Genomic DNA, 25426 nt, shown 5'->3' on the forward strand with positions numbered 1-25426 from the left:
TCTATTGGTAAACCAACCCTTGACGGTGAGCGTGGCGGTGTAGTTGACGGCGGCGGCGTGGTTGGCCACGCGGCATGTGTAGGCGCCGCTGTGCCGCGCTGACAGCTCCGAGAACATCAGCAGGCTGAACTCGTTCAAGCTCTTTTCTTCAATCTATTGTTTTTTTTTTCGTAATTACTATAGGGCTATTACCTTTACATAATTACACATTCAACTTTAAATATAAAGTATTAGCAGAATTATTATAAGCAGTGATAGTCTAGTGCTCAGATACTCGACTTCTCCATTAGGCACGGACTGATATTTCAAGTTATGTGTGTGTGTACAAATTAGTTATCACTAGCTTATAGTTTTGAGTGTAAACTGTACCAATTCGCACTTTTCCAATCCAATCGACTATGCTCTGAACCACCTCCCAGTCTGAGAGTAGACCTATATTTAGCAGTGGAACATTAATGGGCGAACGATGACGTAGGAAATGATGTTATTCTTGTGATTTAAGTCATAAATAATATGTGTAGTATTATTTTATGAAACACATGCATATTACGGCGTGAGAAAGAAATAGAAGTAAATATCATTACAACTCTTAGTTCTAAACAGAATGAGTAACTTAAAGCTAAAGCTGAGCATAAACTACAAGATAAATACAACGCATGGAAACGTGAAATACTTTGTTTGTTTTAAAATTAAGGACCTGTAAACTGGGTGGCAAGGGTGCGCCATCCTTCAACCAGGAGAAGTACATGGGCTTGTCGCCAGATGACACGCCGCACAGCACCTGCACCGAGCTGCCCTCCGTCAGCTCCGATGAGAACATGAACGGTGATATTTTCGGAGGATCTGGTACAATGTATGAGGTTAATCATGACTGGTGTTATAAGGAAATCTGAGCATTAGTCGAATCACAATAGGTTCTACCACCGGTCGATTCATTAATAGTAATAATAAAGTTAAACAAATTTGTAGTGTTTTCCTTAATTAAGGTAATAACTTTATAACATTATTTGAAATACCTGAACATAACACTTTTATACTTAAAATGACAGATAAATAATATACACGTAATATTTGTAATTTATAAAATATATGAATATTATCATAAATTAAAAAAAAGAAAAAGACAATCATAAATAAAATAAACGGTGTAATAATAAATTATTTTAACTTTCATGATTAATTTTATGCTTAGGAACAATTTGAAGAAACTGATTCGATTAAAGAAGTGAATTCTGTTAATTAATTATGTAATTGTATTCGGTATAACTATAATTAATTTTGTTTTAAAATAATAATTCCTTCATGAAGCCGGGAATATTAGCGTCCTCGGCAACAAAATTATACAGCTGGCAATATGATGGATATTTTCGATATTGTTAAAGCTAAAATTGTTGTAAAATTCTTGGGTAAACAAATTTGTGTAACTAATATTCGAGAAATGTTTGTCGACAGAAACTCTATAATGTCTGTAATATCCAATGTCAATTTAGAATTTTTCAGATACATTAATTCGAACTGCCGGCCTAACCAGCATAAATCACGAAAAATGAAAATTATCATCCCAAAAAAAAGAAAATACTATGTCTATGCTAAATTTATTAAAACCCAGTTTTGGAGAGGGTTTATTTTTATAAAAAGTGGTGAGATATTTTAAATGCAAAAGATTGGATATTCTTTATATGGCATAGGTCGTCTAGGACGCATAGTGAACAAGGACCGATACTCACTGCGCACTTGTATGTCGAGGTCGCGCGTGGCGGCGGGCCCGTGCGGAGCGGCGGCGCTGCAGGCGTAGCGGCCGGCGTCGTGCGGCAGCGCGGGCGCCAGGCGCAGCGCCGCGCCGCGCGCCGCCACGCGCCCCGCCGCGCCCAGCGCCGCCGCCGCGCCGCGCCGCCACCACGACACTGAGCTGCACCACAATCGACACACGCTCACTTCCTCGCCCTCTCACCTCACCATACACTACTGGCTAGTACCTCTACCGACTCATGTCGTAATTAAGTTTTAGGCATTTCGCGGAAGAGCGCGAAAAATGTAAGTAAATAAGGTAAGATCTACAACATTTTATAAAAACGAATTAATAAATGTATATTGTATATATTGGATGACTTATTTAATGATTTTGCGAGTTACAATCACATCCCTCTATGCACTTACATGCGCTTTATAAAACGACATTGTAATTCACACACACGATGTCATTTTGTATCAAATTAGTATATTAGTTGAATAATATAATAGTATGACTGAGGTACAATTTTTGAATAATAAAAGTTTGCAGTAAAAAATTACATATACAGTTATAGTAACTCTATATACAATTCAATAACTGTATTTTACCACCAGTTACGATGTTATTACACTACGTAACTTTTAAACTATAAACAATTCAGATATGTCAATAGTATAGAAAAATTCAGTATATTTTGCTTAGTATGTAGTCGTAACTCAAAACTGCCTAAAACTGAGTTACAATGTTATTCTTTGCAGGTGTCGATGTACCTATTTATAAATATAGTGTACCTATTTACAAATATAGTGTTTCCAGTGTTGACCTGAAGAAACCAAAGGAGTTTATTGTAGGTCATGAATAGTGAGAATGACCTTATATGGTTGATTTAGAACTGTTAGGTAGAGTTATTACTGTTTACTGTCATGAATATAACAAAAATGCCCTGTTTTGTGTGTATAAGAGGTTTTAGGGAGCCTTTCCACTAAACATGAACGAGGTAGCTAGCTATAACAGATGAGCCACCAAATAAAAATAAAACAATTTAGATTTGGTGTATTTGACATACTCGTACGTTAGCTACACGCATCTCTGATGGAAAGATACCCTTTCGGTAAATATTGGCAGCTTCGCAACGAATTGTTATATTTTTATTCCTTCGAAGTACCAAACGAGCGCTATAATTATGAGTCCACCTGATCATTTGTGATCTTTACCGATGACCGTGGACGGCAGGGATCACATATAACGACATAGAAGAGGTACTACCTGAAGCCTAACGTAGATGCGTTACCTCCTGAGGACTAACATGGATGCCTAATATGTAAGACATCAGCTGCCATCTACAACATTTTTAAAATGCAAGAATTGCTTTACATAACAAGAGGTGTGCCTTTAATAAGCCATAACAAGAGGTGGTTTTCTTTGGTTGAACCATTTATGTTTTACCACCTTTCACGATATCGTGCAAGACGAATAATGGTATCTTATTATGCATTAAAATGATTCGATATATTTTGCAGTGTAAGTGTATATGCGTGTATGCAAGAGGAATTATCCTACAAATGCACCTCTATGGACCTGATCGGATATCCGGCGTAGGGGCAGTATACGGTGATGTTCTCGCCCGCCACCGCACGGACGGCGCCCATCGCGCGGATCGATGGCGGACCTGCCATAAATGCATCACCCGTATCGTTAAAATCTATTCACCTCTATCTCTCTAGATAAGTTATAATGCAGTTCAGGTATACGGGTGGGGGGTGAAAGTTAGTACCGTATATGTTGAGGCGTGCGAAGTGTTCGACGGAACCGAGGGCATTGCTGGCGCGACAAGAGTAGCGCCCGCCGTCCGCCGCCGTCGCCGCTGATACGTTTAGCGCCGACACTGTTTCGCCAGCCGCCGACGACTCCTCACTTATCGAGTACCTATCACCGATCACTTTCTGTTACTGTCTGAACTTATTAGGTAATATTAATTAATGTCGTAACATTACGTGTGTGATGACGTACCTGTGCTGCGGCAGGTAGTGGTCGACGGGTTGTCCGTCGAGTAACCAGGCGATGCGCGGCGGCGGCGCGGCGGCGGCGGCGCAGCGCAGCACCACGCTGCTGCCCGCGCGCAGCGCCTGCTCGATGAACGTGTACACCAGCTCCGGCGGCGAATCTACGACATCCCCACCATTGCATCACGTGTAATCACAGATTCGAACGTATTCGTATTGGTAGGTAAATTTTATTGAAGAATTAAATGACATAAAGTTAAACTAAAATAATAACTTATGTGTCGGATGTGAATCCTACTAACACACATTTCATCAACTTTTTCTACGACACATGCCCAGCGCTTGAAGATTAGTGGGTTGAAGACAACGTGTTATAAAAGGCACTAATAATATACGTTTCACCTAGAGGAAACTAACAAGTATCCTTTGCGTCGGTTGACATAATATCATCGATACTTAGCGTCTCTGTAGACAAATGGCCGCACGGCGACCGTAACGTTATACCGGATAGAATACAAATAAAGTAGGGAACATGATCTCGATATTTGCGCCATTCTGCCATTAATGCGCCGTATCAACAGTAGATATATTCTCTTTGCGCCGTATTCATGTCACATGACATTGTCTCTCGTTTATGTCAAAAATATTGACACGATTATCGTTTGTATGTTTGTATGTATTTCATGGAGTATCTTGGACAATCAATCTGAAATATCCGAAAATGGGTTAGGCTGAATCTTGTAAATCTTAGCCCAACATATATATTACAATGAAACACTAAAACAGTGGGCCACAGTGATTTATACAATTGAATGTATTTTCAACTATCAGACATGCAGTGTATTCGATGTTGCTCATACACGCAAGCACCTGTAATCCTTGTAGAACAAAAGTTTTATTTGAAGGCCAATAAAGATACACTGTTCTCTTTGAGGTCTTTCTTAAAAATATCGTGTGAGTTAGCCTGTCAATAACTCTTCAAACCATAACATATAACACAGTATATCTTTATCTTTATCTTTATAACGTCACGACGACGACGACGAGTGTACGCACGAAAGTGTTGGCTCCGTAAACAAAAATAAATTTCTCTTGACAAACGTAACTAAATCTTTTTAAAAGTAAATTAAATGAAACTTCAACTATCCAGTGACAAAGTGAAACAGTGAACTAGAAATAAAACCGAAAATTAGTGCAATTAACGAAAATTTTTAATATTTTAAACAAACAATATTAGAAGTGAGAATAGTGCATCGTGTGGTGACTCATAGGACCAACCAATAGGAGAAACGAAAGCGCAACATTACCATATATGGCTAAATTACCTACAATATTATTAAACTAAAAAGTATTCACAAAATTCACTAAATGAAGTAATCTCTGAGACGGTCGAGTGGTTAAGAAGGTGATGCCCTAAAGGAAGAGCCGTGGGTTCAAATCTCGTCAAATTTAGAATGTATATTTAACAATAATTTTGTAACTTTTACACATTTTTACATTTTATATCAAAGATGAGTTTAGATAATATAACATTTAGAAAAAATGAAAATAAAAAAATGAATTTATCTGACAACTTTATGGAATGCATGGATAGCGAAAATTCAAGTCTTACAGATATAAGTACTATAAGTCAACCGAATATTTTGAACATAGAATATAAACAATTATTACTGGAAATACAGCAAGAAAACGAAAAATTAAAAAAAGAATTAAGCATTGCAAATGCGCAAGTCAAAAACCTTCTTTCGGAAAAACAAGTGCTAAACGAGAAAATTTGCAAGTATGAAGAAAAAATGCTTCGATTGACCAGTAACTCCACAATAAATGATTGCAAAAGCACAAATATTTCCACGCCAAATTATAATGAAAAAATACATCCAAATATAACATCAGCTCCAAAAGTTAACAATCGTGATGGTACTACTCCGGAAAAGCTTACAAGCACGCCGATTCCAAAATATTCGATCAGAAGCACAGTCACGACATCTACAATGGATCCAACAGAGAAATACTCAATCAAAAATAAAGTCAATACAGACGACACAAACACAGCGGCATCTGTCGAGGAGTCCAAAACGAGAGGAAAAGGTTCTTCAATACAGTTAACAGATGGCGCTAGTCTTAACGACAAACGTACAATATTTATCCTCGGGGACCAACAAGTTAAAGGACTCTCTTCAGTACTTATAAAATTAAGAAATTATAAATGGAATGACAATTATAACATTTGTGCATTAATAAAACCCAACGCATTATGTTTGGATGTATTGTCATACTGCGATGTTTTATGTAACACACTTAAATTAAATGATAAAGTTGTTATATCAATTGGCTCAAATGATAAAAATCCATATGTTTTGTTACAAAATTTGTGCCTAGCGCTTTATAAGTTACAAAAGTTTAAGGTGTATGTATTACAGACGGTAACGAATAAATACATGCAGGAAAAAAAATTAAATGATACAGTTTTCGCACTAGTTAAAACATTTAAAAATTGTGAATATATCAAAATTTATAACACCATGCCAGCCCATTACTTATTACAGTTAGCTGAGACTATTAATTTCAAAGTAGACTCTGATGATTACGAAAAGCAATTTCTTGTCCAAACTAATAAAAAATTAAGACTACTACCAAAACATGAAACTTGTATAACAAAAAAGTATAAAAACGGTCCAACTAAACCACATACACAACATACATACATACATAAGAGGGGTACAATACCATATATCTTTGAGGTCTTTCTTAAAAATATCGTGTGAGTTAGCCTGTCAATAACTCTTCAAACCATAACATATAACACAGTATATCTTTATCTTTATCTTTATAACGTCACGACGACGACGACGAGTGTACGCACGAAAGTGTTGGCTCCGTAAACAAAAATAAATTTCTCTTGACAAACGTAACTAAATCTTTTTAAAAGTAAATTAAATGAAACTTCAACTATCCAGTGACAAAGTGAAACAGTGAACTAGAAATAAAACCGAAAATTAGTGCAATTAACGAAAATTTTTAATATTTTAAACAAACAATATTAGAAGTGAGAATAGTGCATCGTGTGGTGACTCATAGGACCAACCAATAGGAGAAACGAAAGCGCAACATTACCATATATGGCTAAATTACCTACAATATTATTAAACTAAAAAGTATTCACAAAATTCACTAAATGAAGTAATCTCTGAGACGGTCGAGTGGTTAAGAAGGTGATGCCCTAAAGGAAGAGCCGTGGGTTCAAATCTCGTCAAATTTAGAATGTATATTTAACAATAATTTTGTAACTTTTACACATTTTTACATTTTATATCAAAGATGAGTTTAGATAATATAACATTTAGAAAAAATGAAAATAAAAAAATGAATTTATCTGACAACTTTATGGAATGCATGGATAGCGAAAATTCAAGTCTTACAGATATAAGTACTATAAGTCAACCGAATATTTTGAACATAGAATATAAACAATTATTACTGGAAATACAGCAAGAAAACGAAAAATTAAAAAAAGAATTAAGCATTGCAAATGCGCAAGTCAAAAACCTTCTTTCGGAAAAACAAGTGCTAAACGAGAAAATTTGCAAGTATGAAGAAAAAATGCTTCGATTGACCAGTAACTCCACAATAAATGATTGCAAAAGCACAAATATTTCCACGCCAAATTATAATGAAAAAATACATCCAAATATAACATCAGCTCCAAAAGTTAACAATCGTGATGGTACTACTCCGGAAAAGCTTACAAGCACGCCGATTCCAAAATATTCGATCAGAAGCACAGTCACGACATCTACAATGGATCCAACAGAGAAATACTCAATCAAAAATAAAGTCAATACAGACGACACAAACACAGCGGCATCTGTCGAGGAGTCCAAAACGAGAGGAAAAGGTTCTTCAATACAGTTAACAGATGGCGCTAGTCTTAACGACAAACGTACAATATTTATCCTCGGGGACCAACAAGTTAAAGGACTCTCTTCAGTACTTATAAAATTAAGAAATTATAAATGGAATGACAATTATAACATTTGTGCATTAATAAAACCCAACGCATTATGTTTGGATGTATTGTCATACTGCGATGTTTTATGTAACACACTTAAATTAAATGATAAAGTTGTTATATCAATTGGCTCAAATGATAAAAATCCATATGTTTTGTTACAAAATTTGTGCCTAGCGCTTTATAAGTTACAAAAGTTTAAGGTGTATGTATTACAGACGGTAACGAATAAATACATGCAGGAAAAAAAATTAAATGATACAGTTTTCGCACTAGTTAAAACATTTAAAAATTGTGAATATATCAAAATTTATAACACCATGCCAGCCCATTACTTATTACAGTTAGCTGAGACTATTAATTTCAAAGTAGACTCTGATGATTACGAAAAGCAATTTCTTGTCCAAACTAATAAAAAATTAAGACTACTACCAAAACATGAAACTTGTATAACAAAAAAGTATAAAAACGGTCCAACTAAACCACATACACAACATACATACATACATAAGAGGGGTACAATACCATATTTTTTTAGTAAACAACGAGAAAAATTAAATAAAAATAACTATACAATACCACCAAAAAATATTATTAACAATGAAATAAAGACAGCAAAAAAGGGAACAATCCCCTATTACTTTCCTAAAATATGTTTAAATGGTACAGTTAACAAACAAACAGAAGATTTTTTTCGTAAATAGGAATGTTATGAGTACACTCAGCATATTACACCAAAATGTAGCAGGTTTATTAAATAAAACGGACATCATAGAGTTAGCGTTATTAGACTTGAAACAAAATCATAATATAAATATAGATATTTTATGTTTTACAGAAACATTTGTAAAGCGAGGTACAGAAGCAAACATACAGTTAAAGAATTATAAATTAGGAAACCATTTTTCAAGAGAAAGGGAAAAACGTGGTGGTTCTTGTATTTTAGTAAAAAAAGAGTTAGAGTATAAACCGATTGACATTTCAAAAATATTAGCCAGTACTTATGAATTTGAATGCTGTGGTATTGAACTCACCAACTACAAAATGATAATAGTGTGTATTTATAGAACTCCAAGTAGTAATTTGACACAGTTTTTCTTAAAGCTTAATTTGTTACTTTTAAAACTCACCAGAAATTCAAAAAATAAAGTTATTATTTGTGGAGATTGGAATATTGATACTTTAAAGGATAATAAAAAATCACAAGAATTGACAAGTATTTTAAAAAATTATAATTTATCTTGTCATATCAATCTGCCTACAAGACATTCATCTTGTCTCGATCAAATAGCAAGCAATCTATGTAATATAATACGATCACGTATTCATTATCTTGGTTTATCTGACCATGAAACAGCCCAAACAATTAGTATACCAATAGAGAAATGTAGAAATATTAACTATTGGTTTGAATATAAACGGGATTTCAGTATAGAGAATAAGGTAAAGTTTCTTAACTGCATTTCAGCATTGACATTTTCAGAGGTATATAATTTGACTGAGACTAACCAATCATTTGACTATTTTCATGACATCATAGCACTTTTTTATAATCTATGTTTTCCATTAATTAGAATTAAGATGACACAAACAAAAACAAAGCAAAAGTGGCTTACAAAAGGACTGAAAAAATCAAGTATCCACAAACGGCAGCTCTATATGAAATTCAAATATAGCAAAACCAATAAAACCATAAATAAAACTAATTTTAAAAAGTATAATAAACTATTCAAAAGCTGCCTATATAAAGCACAACAAATATATAACACAAAATATATACAAAATAGTGATAATAAATGCAAAGCCACGTGGTCAATGATAAAAGAGAAGACAAATGTAAAGTTATCTTATAATAATATCACAGCCATTAATTATAAATACAAGCGACACACAGATCCAAACGCCATAGCCAGTATTTTTAATAACTTTTTCGTAGATGTAACGTCGGATTTACGAACTAAAACAAGCATTAACTCTAAACATAATGTTGAAAGAAACCCAAAAACAATATTTCTGACACCCACAACTTCGCTTGAAATATTCAGGATCATAATGGGGCTTAAGAATAGTAGATCAGTAGGTTATGATGGTATTGACACTAAGACAATTAAGCTTTGTGCAAAATATATATGTGAACCATTAAGTCACATAATAAATTTGTCATTTTCGGAAGGGTGTTTTCCAGAAAACCTCAAGAAGTCTATTATAAAACCCATGTATAAGAAGGGAGACATATACGACATAAACAACTACAGACCGATTACCCTCATCCCAATTTTATCTAAAATCATAGAGAAAGCAATGAATACACGAATATTAATTTTTTTTAACGACAATAAATTATTCAGACATAACCAATTTGGCTTTCGAAAAAATAGTTCAACAACATTAGCAACCTATAACCTCATTAAAGTTGTTTCCGAAAGTTTAAATAATAAAGTACCTGTAGCTACCGTCTTTCTCGATATGTCGAAAGCATACGATTTAGTCTTACACGACATCTTACTAGATAAGCTTGAAAAATACGGTATACGAGGAAATGCACATAATTGGATAAAAAGCTATCTACAAAATCGAAAACAAAGTACAGAAATATCAGTGGTAGAGACACGCAATAATCAACCTACTAAAACTTCATACAGCTCACCATTTAGGGAAAATCATAGGAGCGCTATACCTCAGGGTAGTATCATTGGACCATTCCTATTTTTAGCATACATAAACGATCTCCCTGACTCTACGACAAACCAATGCATATTGTTTGCAGACGATACTACCCTGATTATAAAGGATAAGGACAAAACGGAATTAAAAAATAAAATAGTAAGTTCATTACATGATATAACAATATGGTTAAAAAATAATAATCTGACATTAAATTTAAATAAAACTAAAATAATTCATTTTAACTCAAAAAGGACTTCAACTGATGACATGGATATAAAATATAATAATGAAAAAATTAACGTAGTAAAACATACAAAATTCTTAGGTATAATTATTGACGAAAATCTTAAATGGGCAGAGCACATCGAAAATATCTGTAGTAGGTTAGACCGGTTTATATACGCTATTAGGAGGATCAGATATACAGTATCAGAGAAAGCGGCTTGGTGTGCCTACCACGGCTACGTCTCATCAGTACTCAGCTATGGTTTGATTATTTGGGGAAATTCACCACATGCGATACGGGCATTTAGAATTCAAAAAAAATGTATTCGTGCAATATCCAACGCTCATCAGCTGGATAGTTGCAAGCCACTCTTTAAAAAGCATGAGATATTAAGCCTGCCTTCTTTATATATTAGGGAAATTTGCTTACTGGTCCACAGATATCCGGAATATTTTACTAAAAAATCGGACGATTCCACTAGGACAGTACGATATCCAAATAAATTGCTTTTACCTAACTGTGCACTAAAACTGTATCAAAACAATGTACACTGCATGGCCATTAAATGTTATAATAAATTACCCGAAACCCTAAAACTTTTGACTTATAATACTTTTAAGACAAAATTGACAAAATGGCTAGTAAATAAATGTTTTTATACCACAAATGAATATTTAGAAATAAGTAAAATTGACATACAAATTTAATATACATTTTTTTTAGCTATTTGAACAATAATATATTTTAATAAATTAATTGTAATAATGATGTTATTTTGATGATGTTATTTTATTATGAACAATATAATGATAATTTGCACACCTTATAAAGGTAGAATAAGAGACGATGTAATTTATAAATTAAGATCATTTTATGTACCTTATCCTTATGCAAATAAAGAAATTGAAATTGAAATTGAAATTGAAATTGTATATATATTTCTTAAGTGCGTGTGTATGTCACTGAACTCCTCCTAAACGACTGGACTTGTACCGTTCACTACGTAGTAGGAACTAAGATAACAGTTTTGGGGGAAAGGTAGCGTAATAAAACCAATCCCGATGAGTGTCGGTTTTACACTAACTTATTTACACTAACTTATTATATGTAAAAATGATGACTGTGAAATTATGGGAGTGTGCATGAAATGTCTACATGTGTGCACTTACATACGAAAAATTGCCAATACGCACTATTGGCGTCACGTGTACGTGCAGTAGCTCGTACAGGACTGATTTTAATTTTGATTTTTGTTGTGTGTGTTCAAGAGGACTTGAGAATGGTTTAGATTCACAATTTAGTCCGTGGGAAAAAGTTTTTTTTTTATTAATTTTTAATTCGTAAGTACTTGTTGATTTTGGAATATTTCACATTGGATTCGACAGACTTCGCTACCATCGCAGTTTCAAATATTCTATCTATTTTTAAAGTGAAGGGTTGTTCACCCTTAACATTTTTTTTATTTCTATGGCAACACAACGTTTGCCGGGTCAGCTAGTTACGTATAATATTCAGAATATTTTATGATTTAGATTTTCATAATTATTTTTGAGCAGATTAAGTGAGTATAATGCTTGAGTAGAAATCTAATTAATGTTGCTGCGTAAAGCCGCTTACCTACAATACTGCCCGCGCTAAAGACCTCGGTTTAAGGTTAATGAGAAATTATAAATATTTACTATAATAACTGTACACAGTAGCTGAGCGAAGTGAAATATATACATTATACATTCTTATATTAAAGATCTTGCTTTTAAATAAGATAGAGAGAAGTAAAGGTGTCGCTTATTCAATTTCACTTTTTTACAATAAAAGAGTTATATTTAAAAACAAAAAACGGTCAAATTAAAAGCTAAATGTTTTTTTTTATAAATTTGTTTTCATGTTTTTATTGAAACATTTTATTTATTATACGATTTATTATATCTATATGCAAATCTATATGTTTAATAATGCAATACTTAGGGTAGGTATTTAGTAAAAGTATTGAACTATAATCGATGTATATAATTATTATAATACGAAAAAGGTACATACATATTTAAAATCAAATTCAAAAAATATTGATTACTGTTTACAGATTGGGTTATATAGGTACCTATATAACAGACTATGATTGGAGCCACACTTTGAGCGTTTTATTGCTTGTGTTGGGTGGCTCCAAATTTTATATACTCACCTTTTTTGTGTAGTTGCTGTATAATTGTGTATTAGCATATGTCATGCACGAAATACCCGTAACCATGTGAGTTCAATTATAAAGGGCAGCGTGACGCAACATGCACCGCTCGGCCGCTCGGCAGCTCGCACACGCTGGAGTATTAATCAATCTCAGGTCGTGTGAAGAGCCTGCAGCCCCTTTGTGAGCTATCTCGAGACGCCTTTGTTGTTTCTAATCTAAACGTGCAATATCGTGTGCATAGTTTGTATTACGATTACCGCTTGAGCTAGGCTCAAACCATAATATCATCATGTTACATACATAAATATTAATAACTGCTTATGCACTTATAAGATACAATTTACTTAGATTTATTATTATGTTTAGTCGTAAAGAATAAGTTTCCCGGTATGTTTCCTCGGCCGCCCTCCATCCGGTATCTAATTACATCATTTCTTCGTCTCGCACGTACCTACCTGCTTGCTTAAGGTTAATGAGAATTTAATATTTTAGACATTTTTTCAAAACCTAAATTAAAGTACATTTGCTTATATGAATTAATAATCGTTTGATACTCAATAGGTTTAGTTATGTATTGAAACTTATCAACATAAAAATATCAAAGATCTTAAGTATGATAACATTAAAAAAATGCATGGCGATCGTACCTACTCGTATGTATGTATTTTCAACTTTTTTATTTTTAGTACTTGTTAAAGCGGCCACTCTTATACATATTCTGTAAAAATGAAGTGCCTATCTGTTAGGTTCCAGGAAATAAAGCCCTGCTAGAGGACAGACGGACAGATAACGGAAGCTTAGTAATAAGATTCCGTTTTTACCCTTTGGGTACGGAACCTTAAAAATATTGTTATAGTATGCGCCAAACTGTTAGTCTGCTCTGAAATTGTTGCGAGCAGGTGTAGTCATACAATTTACTATGACGTCGCGATTCATTTATATATTCAGAGCGGACTAGCAGTTTTACGGAGACTATACCTTCACTTTAGACAAAAAACTACCATCTCAAGTACTATTGTGTGTTTCATGGAAGAATGTTGATGTGAATTAAATGTGTATGAGAATCATCATTTAAACTTAATAAACACCAACCTGCAGTAATTCGTGAATTGACTGATCAAACTGTTCAAAGCTTCGTTCGTAATTTGGGTCACGAGTGATTGGAGCTGCGTCATAACTAGTGAGGAGCGGATCAGTTCCTGTTCGTGATTGGATCGCATTCACCGGGCTCACCTCAACGTCATTATAATATACCTCTTTATCACTGCTCTGCTAAGGACTATCAGATGTTACGATAATTATAGTTCTTGACATCAAGGGACAATAGGGCTCGCCCGACAGCTTTCTGTGTAAACCGTATATTAGGCATAGAGCTCTCACACCGCATGATGGTAGGCGGTGTGGCCCCTCGGTCGTCGAGAGTCGAGTTTGAGGCAAAGAGGGTACCCCGAAGGTCGGCTTTCCCCTTTGCCGTATGGGCCAGAGAATCATCTGGTTTCCGCAGGGGCGGTAGGGAAGAGTGACAGAAATTAATAAAACGAGTAGCTGTCAGGCATAGACTAAATATATTTTTCTGTATACACAACAGACAATTAAAATATTTATACTTATTATTTTTTATATTAATTTTAACACCTGCCCTTATCAAAATAATCTAACTTTTTCATACAAAACAAAACAAACTTAAACTGAAAATAAATTAACAAGTAGTCTTCAAACTATACTTTGTATACCTAATTTCTTTAAAAAATAGTAATGTTTCGCACTACATAATCCCTTGGTATGTAGGTCTGCAGGCATTTCAGACGTTGACAGATAAACTATTTTTACAAGATTGTTAGCAACCGCTTCTCTAACAAAATGGTGACGCACGTCGATATGCTTAGTCCTTTTATGGAATACTGGATTCTCTGTCAACTTCTGAGCACCTTGATTATCATTATACAAAATAATTTCATAATCACAAGAAACTGCAATTTCAGCCAACAATTTTTTTAAATATATAACCTCTTTACAGGCTTCTGCTATGGCCATATATTCGGCCTCTGTACTTGATAAAGCTATAGTCCGTTGTTTTTTACATTCATAGGAAATTACAGTTCCTGAGAACCTAAAATAAAAACCTGTATAAGATTTTCTATCTAAAGTATTTGAGGCCCAGTCTGCATCAACAAAACTTTCCAAGTCACAATTATCTTTACTAAACATTAGCCCATAAGATTTAGTTTTACATAAATATCTTAAAATTCGTTTTGCATGCTTCCAATGGGTCAAAGAATAACAATTGTTAAATTGGCTCAAATAACTTACACTGTAAGAAATATCTGGGCGAATTAAAACACTTAGGTACATCAAGCTTCCTATGAGTTGTTGATATGGGTATTGTTTACAAACATCTACACTTTTCTCTAGTTTTAAATTACTTTCAATGGGAGTGTCAACAACATTACACTCTGTCATATTCAATTTACTTAAAATATGGTCTACAAACTTTTGTTGATCTAAAGAAATACAACCATTTTCATACATTTTTACCCTCATACCCAAACACTGTTTTAATTTCCCCAAATCATTAATTGACTTGAAACTTTGACATTAATTCTGTTTTTACTTCATTTACCATATCACTACTATTTGAAAAAATGAAGAAATCATCTACAAATATTGCTATGATGATATGCATCTCTTTACATTTTTTAATATATAGGCATGGTTCTAATTTGGATTTAACAAAGTTAGATTTTAACAAACAATCATTTACTCTATCATTCCAAGCCCCGGATGATTGTTTCAAGCCATATATAGCACGTTTCAGTTTTAGAACACAATTTTCACTACAGTTTAAATTAGGTGGTACTTGCATGTAAACATTTTCTTTTAGATAGCCATTTAAGAAAGCTGTAGTTACATCCAAGTGGGTAATATCAAAATTAAATTTAACACTCACGGCAAATAGAAGTCTCAATGTAGAGTAACGTACCACGGGAGAGAATGTTTCATTGTAATCCACTCCTTCCTTTTGAGTGTAACCCTTCGCGACTAATCGTGCTCTATACCGCACTTTATTGTCATTTTCGAACTTTTTTTTAAAAATCCATTTGCATTGTACCACTCTATCAGCTTCTTTTCTGTCTACGAATTCCCATGCTTCATTATCTTCAAAAGCCTTCAGCTCATCTGTCATTGCCTGTCTCCACTGTTCCTTTTCTGGTCCATTCATTACAGCTTCATAACTGAGTTCTTCACCATACGATTCCAGCTCGTCCAAAATACAGAGGTTGGTTATTCCATACCTATCTACTGGTTTTCTCTTACGTTTACTAACCTCTTCCATCAGAATCTGTGCATCAGTGATAGACTCATTTTCTTCTTCGGACACGGATTGGTATGAATCTTCTTGGGAACTCGATAAGTCACAGGTATAAGTAGGATCATTTGGATCTGTAATTGTGTCCTCTGATAAACTTTCTTTCTCTACTGAATATTTATCTTTCTCTGACTTTTCTTCTTTATTTTCTTCTTTTTCATTTACTACAATCTGAGCTGTGTCAGAGTCTTCTTTCTCCATAACAATGACATCTCTGCTCGTAGTGATTTTTCTAGTTTTTGGGTTATATAATCTGTATCCTTTTACATTATCTGGATACCCTACTAGGATCAATTTTTCAGCCTACTTATCCCATTTTTTCTTTGTATCTTGGGAATATGCATCATCACCTTACTGCCGAATATCCTGACATGACTCAGGTCTGGTTTGGTACCCGACCACCTCTCGAATGGTGTCATGCCTAAACTTTCAGCTGGTGTCCTATTTTTTAAGTACACAGCAGTATTTACTGCCTCAGCCCAAAAACTTTTATCGAGGTTTGCTTCAAACAGTAAACACCTTGCCCGTTCAACCACAGTTCTGTTGAACCTTTCTGCGAGACCATTCTGCTCAGGAGTATGAGGATTGGTCTTCTGATGGACGATACCAGCTTGTCTTAAGAAACTCTCCATCTCTCTCGAACAAAACTCCCCTCCGTTGTCAGATCTCAATATCTTTATCTTGTTTCCTGTTTGATTTTCAACCATACTTCGAAATTCTTTGAAATGCTGAAATACCTGGTTCTTCTCCTTCAAGAAATAGACAAAAGTCATTCTGCTGGCATCATCCACAAATAGAAGATAATACTTTGACTGACCAATCGACTTGGTCTCCATCGGCCCACATAAATCAGAGTGTACTACTTCCAGTAGTTGTTCACTTCTATGGTTAGCTGATGAATGAAGGGAAACGTGTCTGTTTTCCCTCACAGCACACTTCACAATTCTGGATCTTTATGTCAGCTTCCTTGTCAAAAGAAACCCCTTCTACAGCACCTTCTTTCATTTTCTGCAAGGACTTACTATTTATATGTCCTAGCCTTCTATGCCATATTGACACAGCGGACAACAAATTCTCGGATTTAATTGTGTTTAACTTGTACACACCATGAACCAAATTTGCAGTACCAATAAGCTCATTCACTGGATTATATATCAAACAGACATCCTTTTTGAACACAATTCTGTTTCCATTAGCAATCAGCTGACTTACTGATAGTAAATTTGTTGTGAGCTTGGGTATGTATAAAACATTCTTCACAATCACATCATACTGAGAATTGTTCACACTTGTGGTAATTTGTGTTTCACCGACACTCACTACAGGGACTGTCATTTGATTTGCGACTACAATTTCTTTATTTTCGCTCACCCGTCTAGTTCGCAATAAACAATCTTTATTAGATGTCATGTGTGCACTAGCGCCCGAATCGACATACCAGTCTTCTGTGCTGAAATTCCCGTTAAAAAACGCTGCACTAAAAGCATATACATTTTTAGTTGCTTTTAATTCAGGGCACTTATTCTTAAAATGACCGATCTTCTTGCAATTATAACATTTTATTTGTTTACTGCCCGTTGACATGTTTCTTGACATTGACGTTTGTGGTGATTTTACTCTGCGGTTAGTGTCGCCATTTTTCGATCGCTGTTTAGTCCAAAATGCAGTGTCTGCTCCAGTGGTGCCAACCTCCTCACACATATCGAGTAATTTTGTTTTGATGACGTCAGCGCTAATGGCGATACCCGAATGCTCTATCGCCATTATCATCGGTGAAAATTTTTCAGGAAGTCCGGCTAAAAGTAACGAACCAATCCACTCGTCGGTGATTTCAAAACCTCCAATTTCTGCGCCGTCTCGACCATTTGAGATACGTAGGTTGTCATAGAATCACAGGATTCAAGGCGTATTGAAATCAACGTCCGAAGTAAACTTATTTTTCGTTGATATCCCGTGTCATCGAACAACTTCTTTAGTTTCTTCCAGACATCGGTCACTGTTGTCTCATTTTTTATGCGCGCGTATAATGAAGAGTCGATAGTCATTACAAGTTTAGCTTTGGCTTTCTTCATCTCGGTTTCACTAATCGCCGCCGGTAAATTTTCAATGTCGATACCCTCGAGTAGCAAAAAATTACTCGTCGCGAACGCCCAATCGTCATAGTTTTCGCGGCCTTTGAGTTTCGGCACATTTACTAAATAGCCCGACGTCGACATTTTTACTTTTTTACGATAAAATAAGGAGATTCACAAATTATAACGGTAAAAAATATGGGGCTGGGCCCATAACCTAATAAAACGAGTAGCTGTCAGGCATAGACTAAATATATTTTTCTGTATAAACAACAGACAATTAAAATATTTATACTTATTATTTTTGATATTAATTTTAACAGAAATTACCTTCGACAGCTTTGGCCAGCGACCAGAAGGCTCTACTCCCGGAGGGGTAACCAAGTAGTCGTTCGCCAATTCTGCCGATGTGCCTAGACTTCGCCTTGGCCATATGCTTCATCGCTGAACGGGAGGCAGCGTTGAATGCAGTTCTAAGCTCAAGGGTCTTCGGATCCTTTCACGCGTGCGCTGACGCCTAGACTTGGTAGGTCTCTTGCTTATGACGTGATGTCTTAGTGCAAGACCCATCAAACCAGAGCTGACTCCGCCCACCGACGGATACGACAGAGTTTGGAATAAAGCATTCCATGCCCTGCCGAATCACGTCGGCCACAGAGTCAGCGTACGTGCTAGGATCACCCGAGACGAAACACAGCTGCCTCCACGGGTATGATGCAAGGAATTCCCGTAACTCGTCCCAATCTGCTGATCTGTAGTGCCAAACTTATCGCTTCCCAGGGGGTCGAGTCCCAGTGGGACGCGACAAGGGCACAGAAGGACTTACCAAGCAATGGTCAGAAGATCCAAGAGGAGCCTTGACCATTACTTGGTAGTCTTCAGGATGGTTGGTCAGCAGAAGATCCAGAAAAGAAGCAGTATGGGTGTCTACATCAGGTACTCTTGTAGGGCCGGGTACGACCTGGGAGAGCCCATATGCCAAAGAGAAGTCATACGCAGTTCTTCCGGCAAAGTCAGTGGTTCGGGAGCCCAGCCACTCAATATGGTGGGCATTAAAGTCACCCAGAATCACCAACTCCGCCGAAGGACACTGCTGCAGCATCCTGTCAGTTTCCCACTGGACGTGCTCGAATAATTGAGTTGTCTCAACAGCTCCGCTATAGGACCTATATAGACACGTGTAAACATGGGTCTGCCCCCCAATATCTGCGCGCACCCACAATAAAGATAGGTCCTTGTCTTCAAGGCAGTTGAGACGGCGACAGCAGATATCACCCCGAACATACACACATACCCCGGCTCGACGCCTAAAAGCATGTTGTAAACTATAGCCGGGGTAATCTAAACACGATGTATCGCCCTTGGGCGATATCTGCGTCTCCGTCAAAAAGAGGAAAGCCGGCTTTGCTGTCTCAAGGTGGTGGTGGACAGCATCCAGATTGGAATGGAGCCCTCTGCTGTGTAAGTGTGGAGGAGGTAGCCGCTGTGAATACTTTTTCCTTTTTTGCTGCCTTTTCATTGGTGATTGCAAGACTAGAAAGAGTTTGCGGTGCTCCGCCGACACCTCACGGGACAAAGTTCGGGTCTCGTAGCGCCGTGTTTAAAGTGATAATGTGGGATGCTGGCGCGGGGGACGGAAGGGCCCCCGGTCCCCCCCGTGCACGTCTTCCCGGCTCCACTCCGGTCTCTTACTCCGGCAGGGTAATCGTGCAGCGGTATTTTTCGCTGGTTGGCGGGACAGCCCCCCGGGACCGAGGTTGACGGTGTTGCCCGGGTTCGGGTCCCCAACTAACCGGCGGGCGGCCAGCGGACAACCGTATCAACGGGTCTCCCTAACCCCAGCGCCAACCCACCACGCTCCCGAGAGCAACGACGCTTAAAGAGACCCACCTGACCGGAAGGTTACGCCGTCGGAAACACCACAAGAGAGACACCTTACCACCACCAAGCGGGAAACCTTTGGGATTTACGCCAGGCAGTGTCAGACCCAGCAATCAGGGGGACCGTCGCAGTAGGATGTTAAATGTCCGAGTAGACGCTGCTGCCCATCTACTCGGTAGATACCCTTAGTCGGCTTCTACGACATCCACGGGCAGACATGGAGTGGTCTATTCGCCGCCGGAACCACACAGCACAAGTCACCAAAAGGAATAAAATATTTCGATCATCAGCAATAATCTCTTATCTTACGTACGTACACAATTATATGTCATCCCTGGAGCAGTTTCAATTAGCTTACAGGCAAATCACGCTGCGAATGACAGCGAGCTTAGCTCCCCGCGGACACACGACGTGAGCGTACAACTAATTAGCCGAACACCGCTCGTCGGGACCCGCGGCCCTCATCATGTTGAAACACTATTGAAAACTTGCGACGCGAAACAGTTAACAAAATTATTCTTTATGATACTGATCTTTCACCTTCTTTAAGATATCTGATGGTCTGCCGAATTTTAAAAACGTAACCGATTTTGATACAACTTAATTTAGGTGACTATAATATTGCTTTACAAAAAGGAGAGCATTTTCAATTACTATTTCACTCATAATTTGTGAACGATAAATACTACTAAATAGAATAATAACTCATGAACTGGCATAATATCCTAATTGCCATCCGTAGGTTATCCTATAACAGTTACCATTATTATAACAGAGAATAAGATAATAATAATTAATATTTTTAAACAGTTTCCACAACTTGCAGCCTAGAATTAAAAAGGTTAAGTGCGTGTTTGTAGAGTTCAAATACTTTTGAAAGAGTTATGGAGATCTCTCAGAAATGTAGGTTTCTGTAAGATATCTTCATTTTCACTGTGATGCGAGCGACAAATGTTGGAATAATGCACGTACTATAAAAAAATATTTAATTGTTTAGAACATAAGTAAAGCGAAGGTTCTATGTCTTCACCGAACTTTCACTTAATCTTGGAACCGTTCTCAAGCGCAGACTAATGTGTGGTGATCGCTGCAGCGTTTGATTTACGAGCTTGCCACGAACCAATCACTTACGAACGTGTAGGCACTCGGCCACTGAGTGTGTAGCTAATGTATAATCATCAAAGCACTAACACAAGTTTACTATTGATAATTATTAATTGTATCTGATTGATTGTGCTACAGAAAGAAACATCTCTTTGCACTCCTTATAAATTAATAAGTTAAGATAACAGAAGGCAATGATAATTTACGGTAAAGACCAAAGGAAGAAGAAGAAGGAAGAGAAAAAGGTATGATATGAAGATATGTTACAAAATCGCTAGGAGTCCTTACCAATTATAAGTATTTTAAGTAATTATGTAGATAAATATGTATATGGATGTTTAGTAAAGGTTTTTAAAACCCTTATTTTATCTCCAATTTCTCATTTGTTGTGTCTGAAAATAGATTACGTTTCGTAATTTTGCGCATGACGTAATGAAGATATAGGCTGTTGAATGCATAATAGTATCAGAAGTAGGTAACTACTGAATAAAGATTTCACTTAAAACTTGTATCTTAGGCAGATTCATAAGTTATCTAGACGACTAGATCTTATGAAGTGTTCTAAAGGATCGAAGAGAAGTATTCAGCGCTTACGTTGATTTGCAGATTGAAATCTCCCTGTGGGGTTCCTATTGAAAGCTGCTGTTCGTTGGAAGTTTAAAGCGTACTCCAGGAGGCAGCAGTGGCGGCGCGGCGTCGCGGTGCGAGATTACACTCGACAGAGGTATCTCGAGATGCACAAAGGATGCGCTCGTTCGCATCGCCGGAGATTGATTAGCGCTCCGGCTCTCTAGTGCCTGTATCACGTAAGATGTAAGACCTTGTGCATATGAAAGCGTATCGATAAGGGCTATCGTTACATTCGAATTTAACTTCCTTTTAATTATGTTTGCTAATTTTCAGTTCTTCTCATTACATTGAATTATTTTCCTTGACTCATGAGTTATTTATGTTTCAGGCACGATAAATTCAATAGCGCTGTGTATTTAATGACAGACGATGACTTTCAATAATCTAGAGCGTTGACATAACTTCTAAAAGTCATCTGTCAAATAGGAATGTAGGCCAGTTTAGGCACAGACAGTAGCTTCCAGTCGGAATCAAAACTCCTTATACTTTGCCCTAGTCGGGTAAAAATTGGGCTTCCTTTTTTTCTGTTCCACATTTTAAGAGTGATTATTTGCCCAAAAAGATCTCGAAAATGTTTTCTAACGATTGTACAACAGCCTTCATTTATACAGGCCTTTATGCTGTCGAATGTATTGTGTACTCACGTCGTTATGCTCCTTTGTAATTGGACTCACTTGATTACTCCTATACGGGTATTTAAGTAGGGGCATATCAATTCTCTATTGTTAGCGTAATGGCTTTGGTAAATATTATCCTTCTGATATCTATAAAATAAACGTATGGTTTTCTTTAACTATGGTTTGTTGCTTTTTTGTTGTTGATTTTTTTCTTCACTACGCCCATGAGTTTCTTCCTCATGAGTACAAGTCTACGTTCATCTATATCGCTACTTAAGACTCTACCCTAGTGACTTATATGAAAATATTATTAATATACGTCAAATACATGTTGTAATAGTCACTCCTTATTCACAATTAATTCACTCGCTTCATAAATATATTTAATATATAATAATATTTATATAATATTTAGCATTCATGAGTGCACAGATACTTCTTGTTTGATCAGATTGCGGCCGCGAAGCGCTCCAAGAACGCGCCATTATCAATGTTTACTGAGTGTTTTCGAGTTGCGTAAATCTAACTTAATCTGATTATTTTGTACACGTTTAGATATCTTTACATTTTAAGTCCATTCACTTTCTTCACATGATATCTTTTAACATTATCATAGGTAATGATTTGCTTATTTCAATAGCTACGAGTAAATAAATATACAATCGTTAGGTTTGGTAATAAAAATAAACAAGAAAAATATATGTAAATCAATCCCATTTCTTTACCTATATACTTAGTGTACAAGATGGTTGAATCCAGTCATTTAGCTATTCAGCTTAGCGCTACTGATAAAATGAATAGAAAGAGGAAATTCCATAGACTATGTTTTCCGTCAAAGGCATAGTGTGTCAAGGTGGTGTGGGCTGTCCAGGGCGGCGCAGATTGGCGGGCGCAATTCAGATTTTTCGTGAGAGCTTTACAACTGCGCCCTTGAACAGTACGCTAAAGGGGTGGCAAATATTTAAAATAGAACCTTTATTTGCCGACTTTTTCTTTATAGGGGGCGGCTAATTCAACTTTCTCTTCCGTTGAATCTATGCTTCTGCTACACTTACCTCCCAGCCTGAGTTCGGCGGCAGCTTGCGCGGTGCGTCGTCCACTGCGCGCCACGCACTGGTAGGTGCCGGCGTGGCTCCTGGCTACGCCGCGCAGGAACAGCGCGCCGCCTGCCGCGCCACCCGCCAGCGGCGCGCCGTCGTGCAGCCAGTGCAGGGCGGCCGCCGCGTCGCTGGCGCTGCAGTTGAATCGCACTGTGCTGCCAGCTTCCGCAACCTAGCTTACGAGAATTTAGATTTTTCAAAATCGTTTGATGTAAATCGGTCTGTCAGTGTTCAACGACCTTGGAGTTGTGTCTTATGTCTATTACATATATTCGATCTCATACACACCAGTACGGGTGGGGCGACGGTGACGGTGAGAGCATCCTCGACGTCGACGCGCACTTGCGCGGTGGCGTCGCCGAACACGTTGTACGCCTTGCAGAGCCAGGCGCCGGCCGCGCGCCGCCCGCGCGCGCACAGCGCCGCGCCGCCCGCCCACAGCCACACGCCGCCCGACGACTCCACCGGCTGCAGCCGACCGTTCAGCTCGCGGTACCATCTAAGAATTGCTTTTCATGTTAGCTATGTTCATGTAAATGACATAGCAAACATGCATGTAGCCTACTTGATGTTAAATTTTATCACTCAATCTCAAAATTGTTAATCAATAATGTTTTTGTACAAAGGAATAAATACGTGTATTGCGGCGCAGGGTACTCGGAGGCGACGCAGGGGATGCAGAAATCCGCGCCCGCCGGCACCGACACCTCGCTCGCGGTGGCCACCAGACGTGGCGCAGAGTTCACGGTGGTGGCTGTTATGAACATAATAAATGTACTAAGAAGTCTAATCTACTCCATAATTATAATACTTATTGATAAACAGGCAAAGGCAAAAAGTTCAGATATTTTATTTCTTTTTTGTTATTAATTGATTTCATTAGTTTTATATACCGATATTTTCAGGCAACAGTAACACTGAAATAATAATAAAAATACCTTAATTAAAATTAAATGTTACACTTATTTAGTTTATAATTCACAGTATTCTAAGTTTCTTTTAAAATAAGAGGGCCACGTCTCACAATTGGGTCAACAGTGACAAAGGACGACTCTTCGGTCACTCTGAGAAAAATAATCGTTTATATCCTGCGCCCGCTGAGTGCACTAAATATTCTGCGGTGTTTTAAACGAGGAAATTAATGAATATTAAATGTTTCATTCAGAATAATGTTTTTTAAACATTTCCGGAAAGCTTTTATTGCAACTAGGTTAAGTACCTATCTACCTAGACGCCGATGTCAATGTGCTAATGAAATGATGACATATTAGTTAATAATACGAGTAAGGAAAGGTAGAGTTAGCATACAATTTCTCATAAAGTAAACGTTTATATATTATTACTAGGTGACCCGCGCCCACTTAGTTGGTCATTAACTATAAATATAGCCTATAGCACTCCTGAATAGTATACCTATTTGATTATGAAATATTTTTTGTGAGAGTTTCAGTATTTCCGAAGATTAGCTCTTACAAACAAAGAAACAATCAAAGTTACAATATTTACCTCTTTGTAATACTAGTAAAGATATGGCGCATTGTTGGTATCGTTGGTGTTGGGTATTGTGTTTGTTGTACTGACCGGCGAGCACGAGGTGCGCGGGCCGCGCGCGCTTGGTGGCGGCGGAGAGCGCGTGGCGCGCCACGCAGCCGTACGCGCCCGCGTCCGCCGCGGACACGTCGCGGATCAGTAGCGCGTCGCCCGCCACCAGGTAACGCGATTCTGTACAATGGAATAGTACTTCCGTAGTAAGCTAGTAAGCTTACTACTTTGCGCACATACAATATCTTAATCTATGAGGTTATCTGATGTGCGATTATTGCTTTTCTTTAGTCT

General features: G+C 37.1%; 1 protein-coding gene across 1 annotated transcript in view; it reads right to left on the reverse strand.

Moving 5' to 3' along the window:
* LOC140747985 (cell adhesion molecule Dscam2) overlaps positions 1-25426 on the reverse strand; it is a 64808-nt gene that overhangs the window by 15343 nt on the left and 24039 nt on the right. The window contains exons 6-15 of the mRNA XM_073080666.1: positions 25172-25312; positions 24227-24344; positions 23879-24089; positions 23546-23762; positions 3743-3896; positions 3507-3658; positions 3311-3401; positions 1728-1909; positions 698-843; positions 18-153 (exon numbers count right to left, since the gene is read on the reverse strand). Of these exons, the coding sequence (XP_072936767.1) occupies positions 18-153; positions 698-843; positions 1728-1909; positions 3311-3401; positions 3507-3658; positions 3743-3896; positions 23546-23762; positions 23879-24089; positions 24227-24344; positions 25172-25312 (1548 nt within the window). The remainder of the gene's footprint in view (positions 1-17; positions 154-697; positions 844-1727; positions 1910-3310; positions 3402-3506; positions 3659-3742; positions 3897-23545; positions 23763-23878; positions 24090-24226; positions 24345-25171; positions 25313-25426) is intronic.

Source organism: Epargyreus clarus, unplaced genomic scaffold, assembly GCF_041222505.1.
Source record: "Epargyreus clarus isolate Ecla_fem2 unplaced genomic scaffold, WU_Ecla_fem_2.2 ptg000003l, whole genome shotgun sequence".
Classification (NCBI taxonomy): Eukaryota; Metazoa; Arthropoda; class Insecta; order Lepidoptera; family Hesperiidae; genus Epargyreus; species Epargyreus clarus.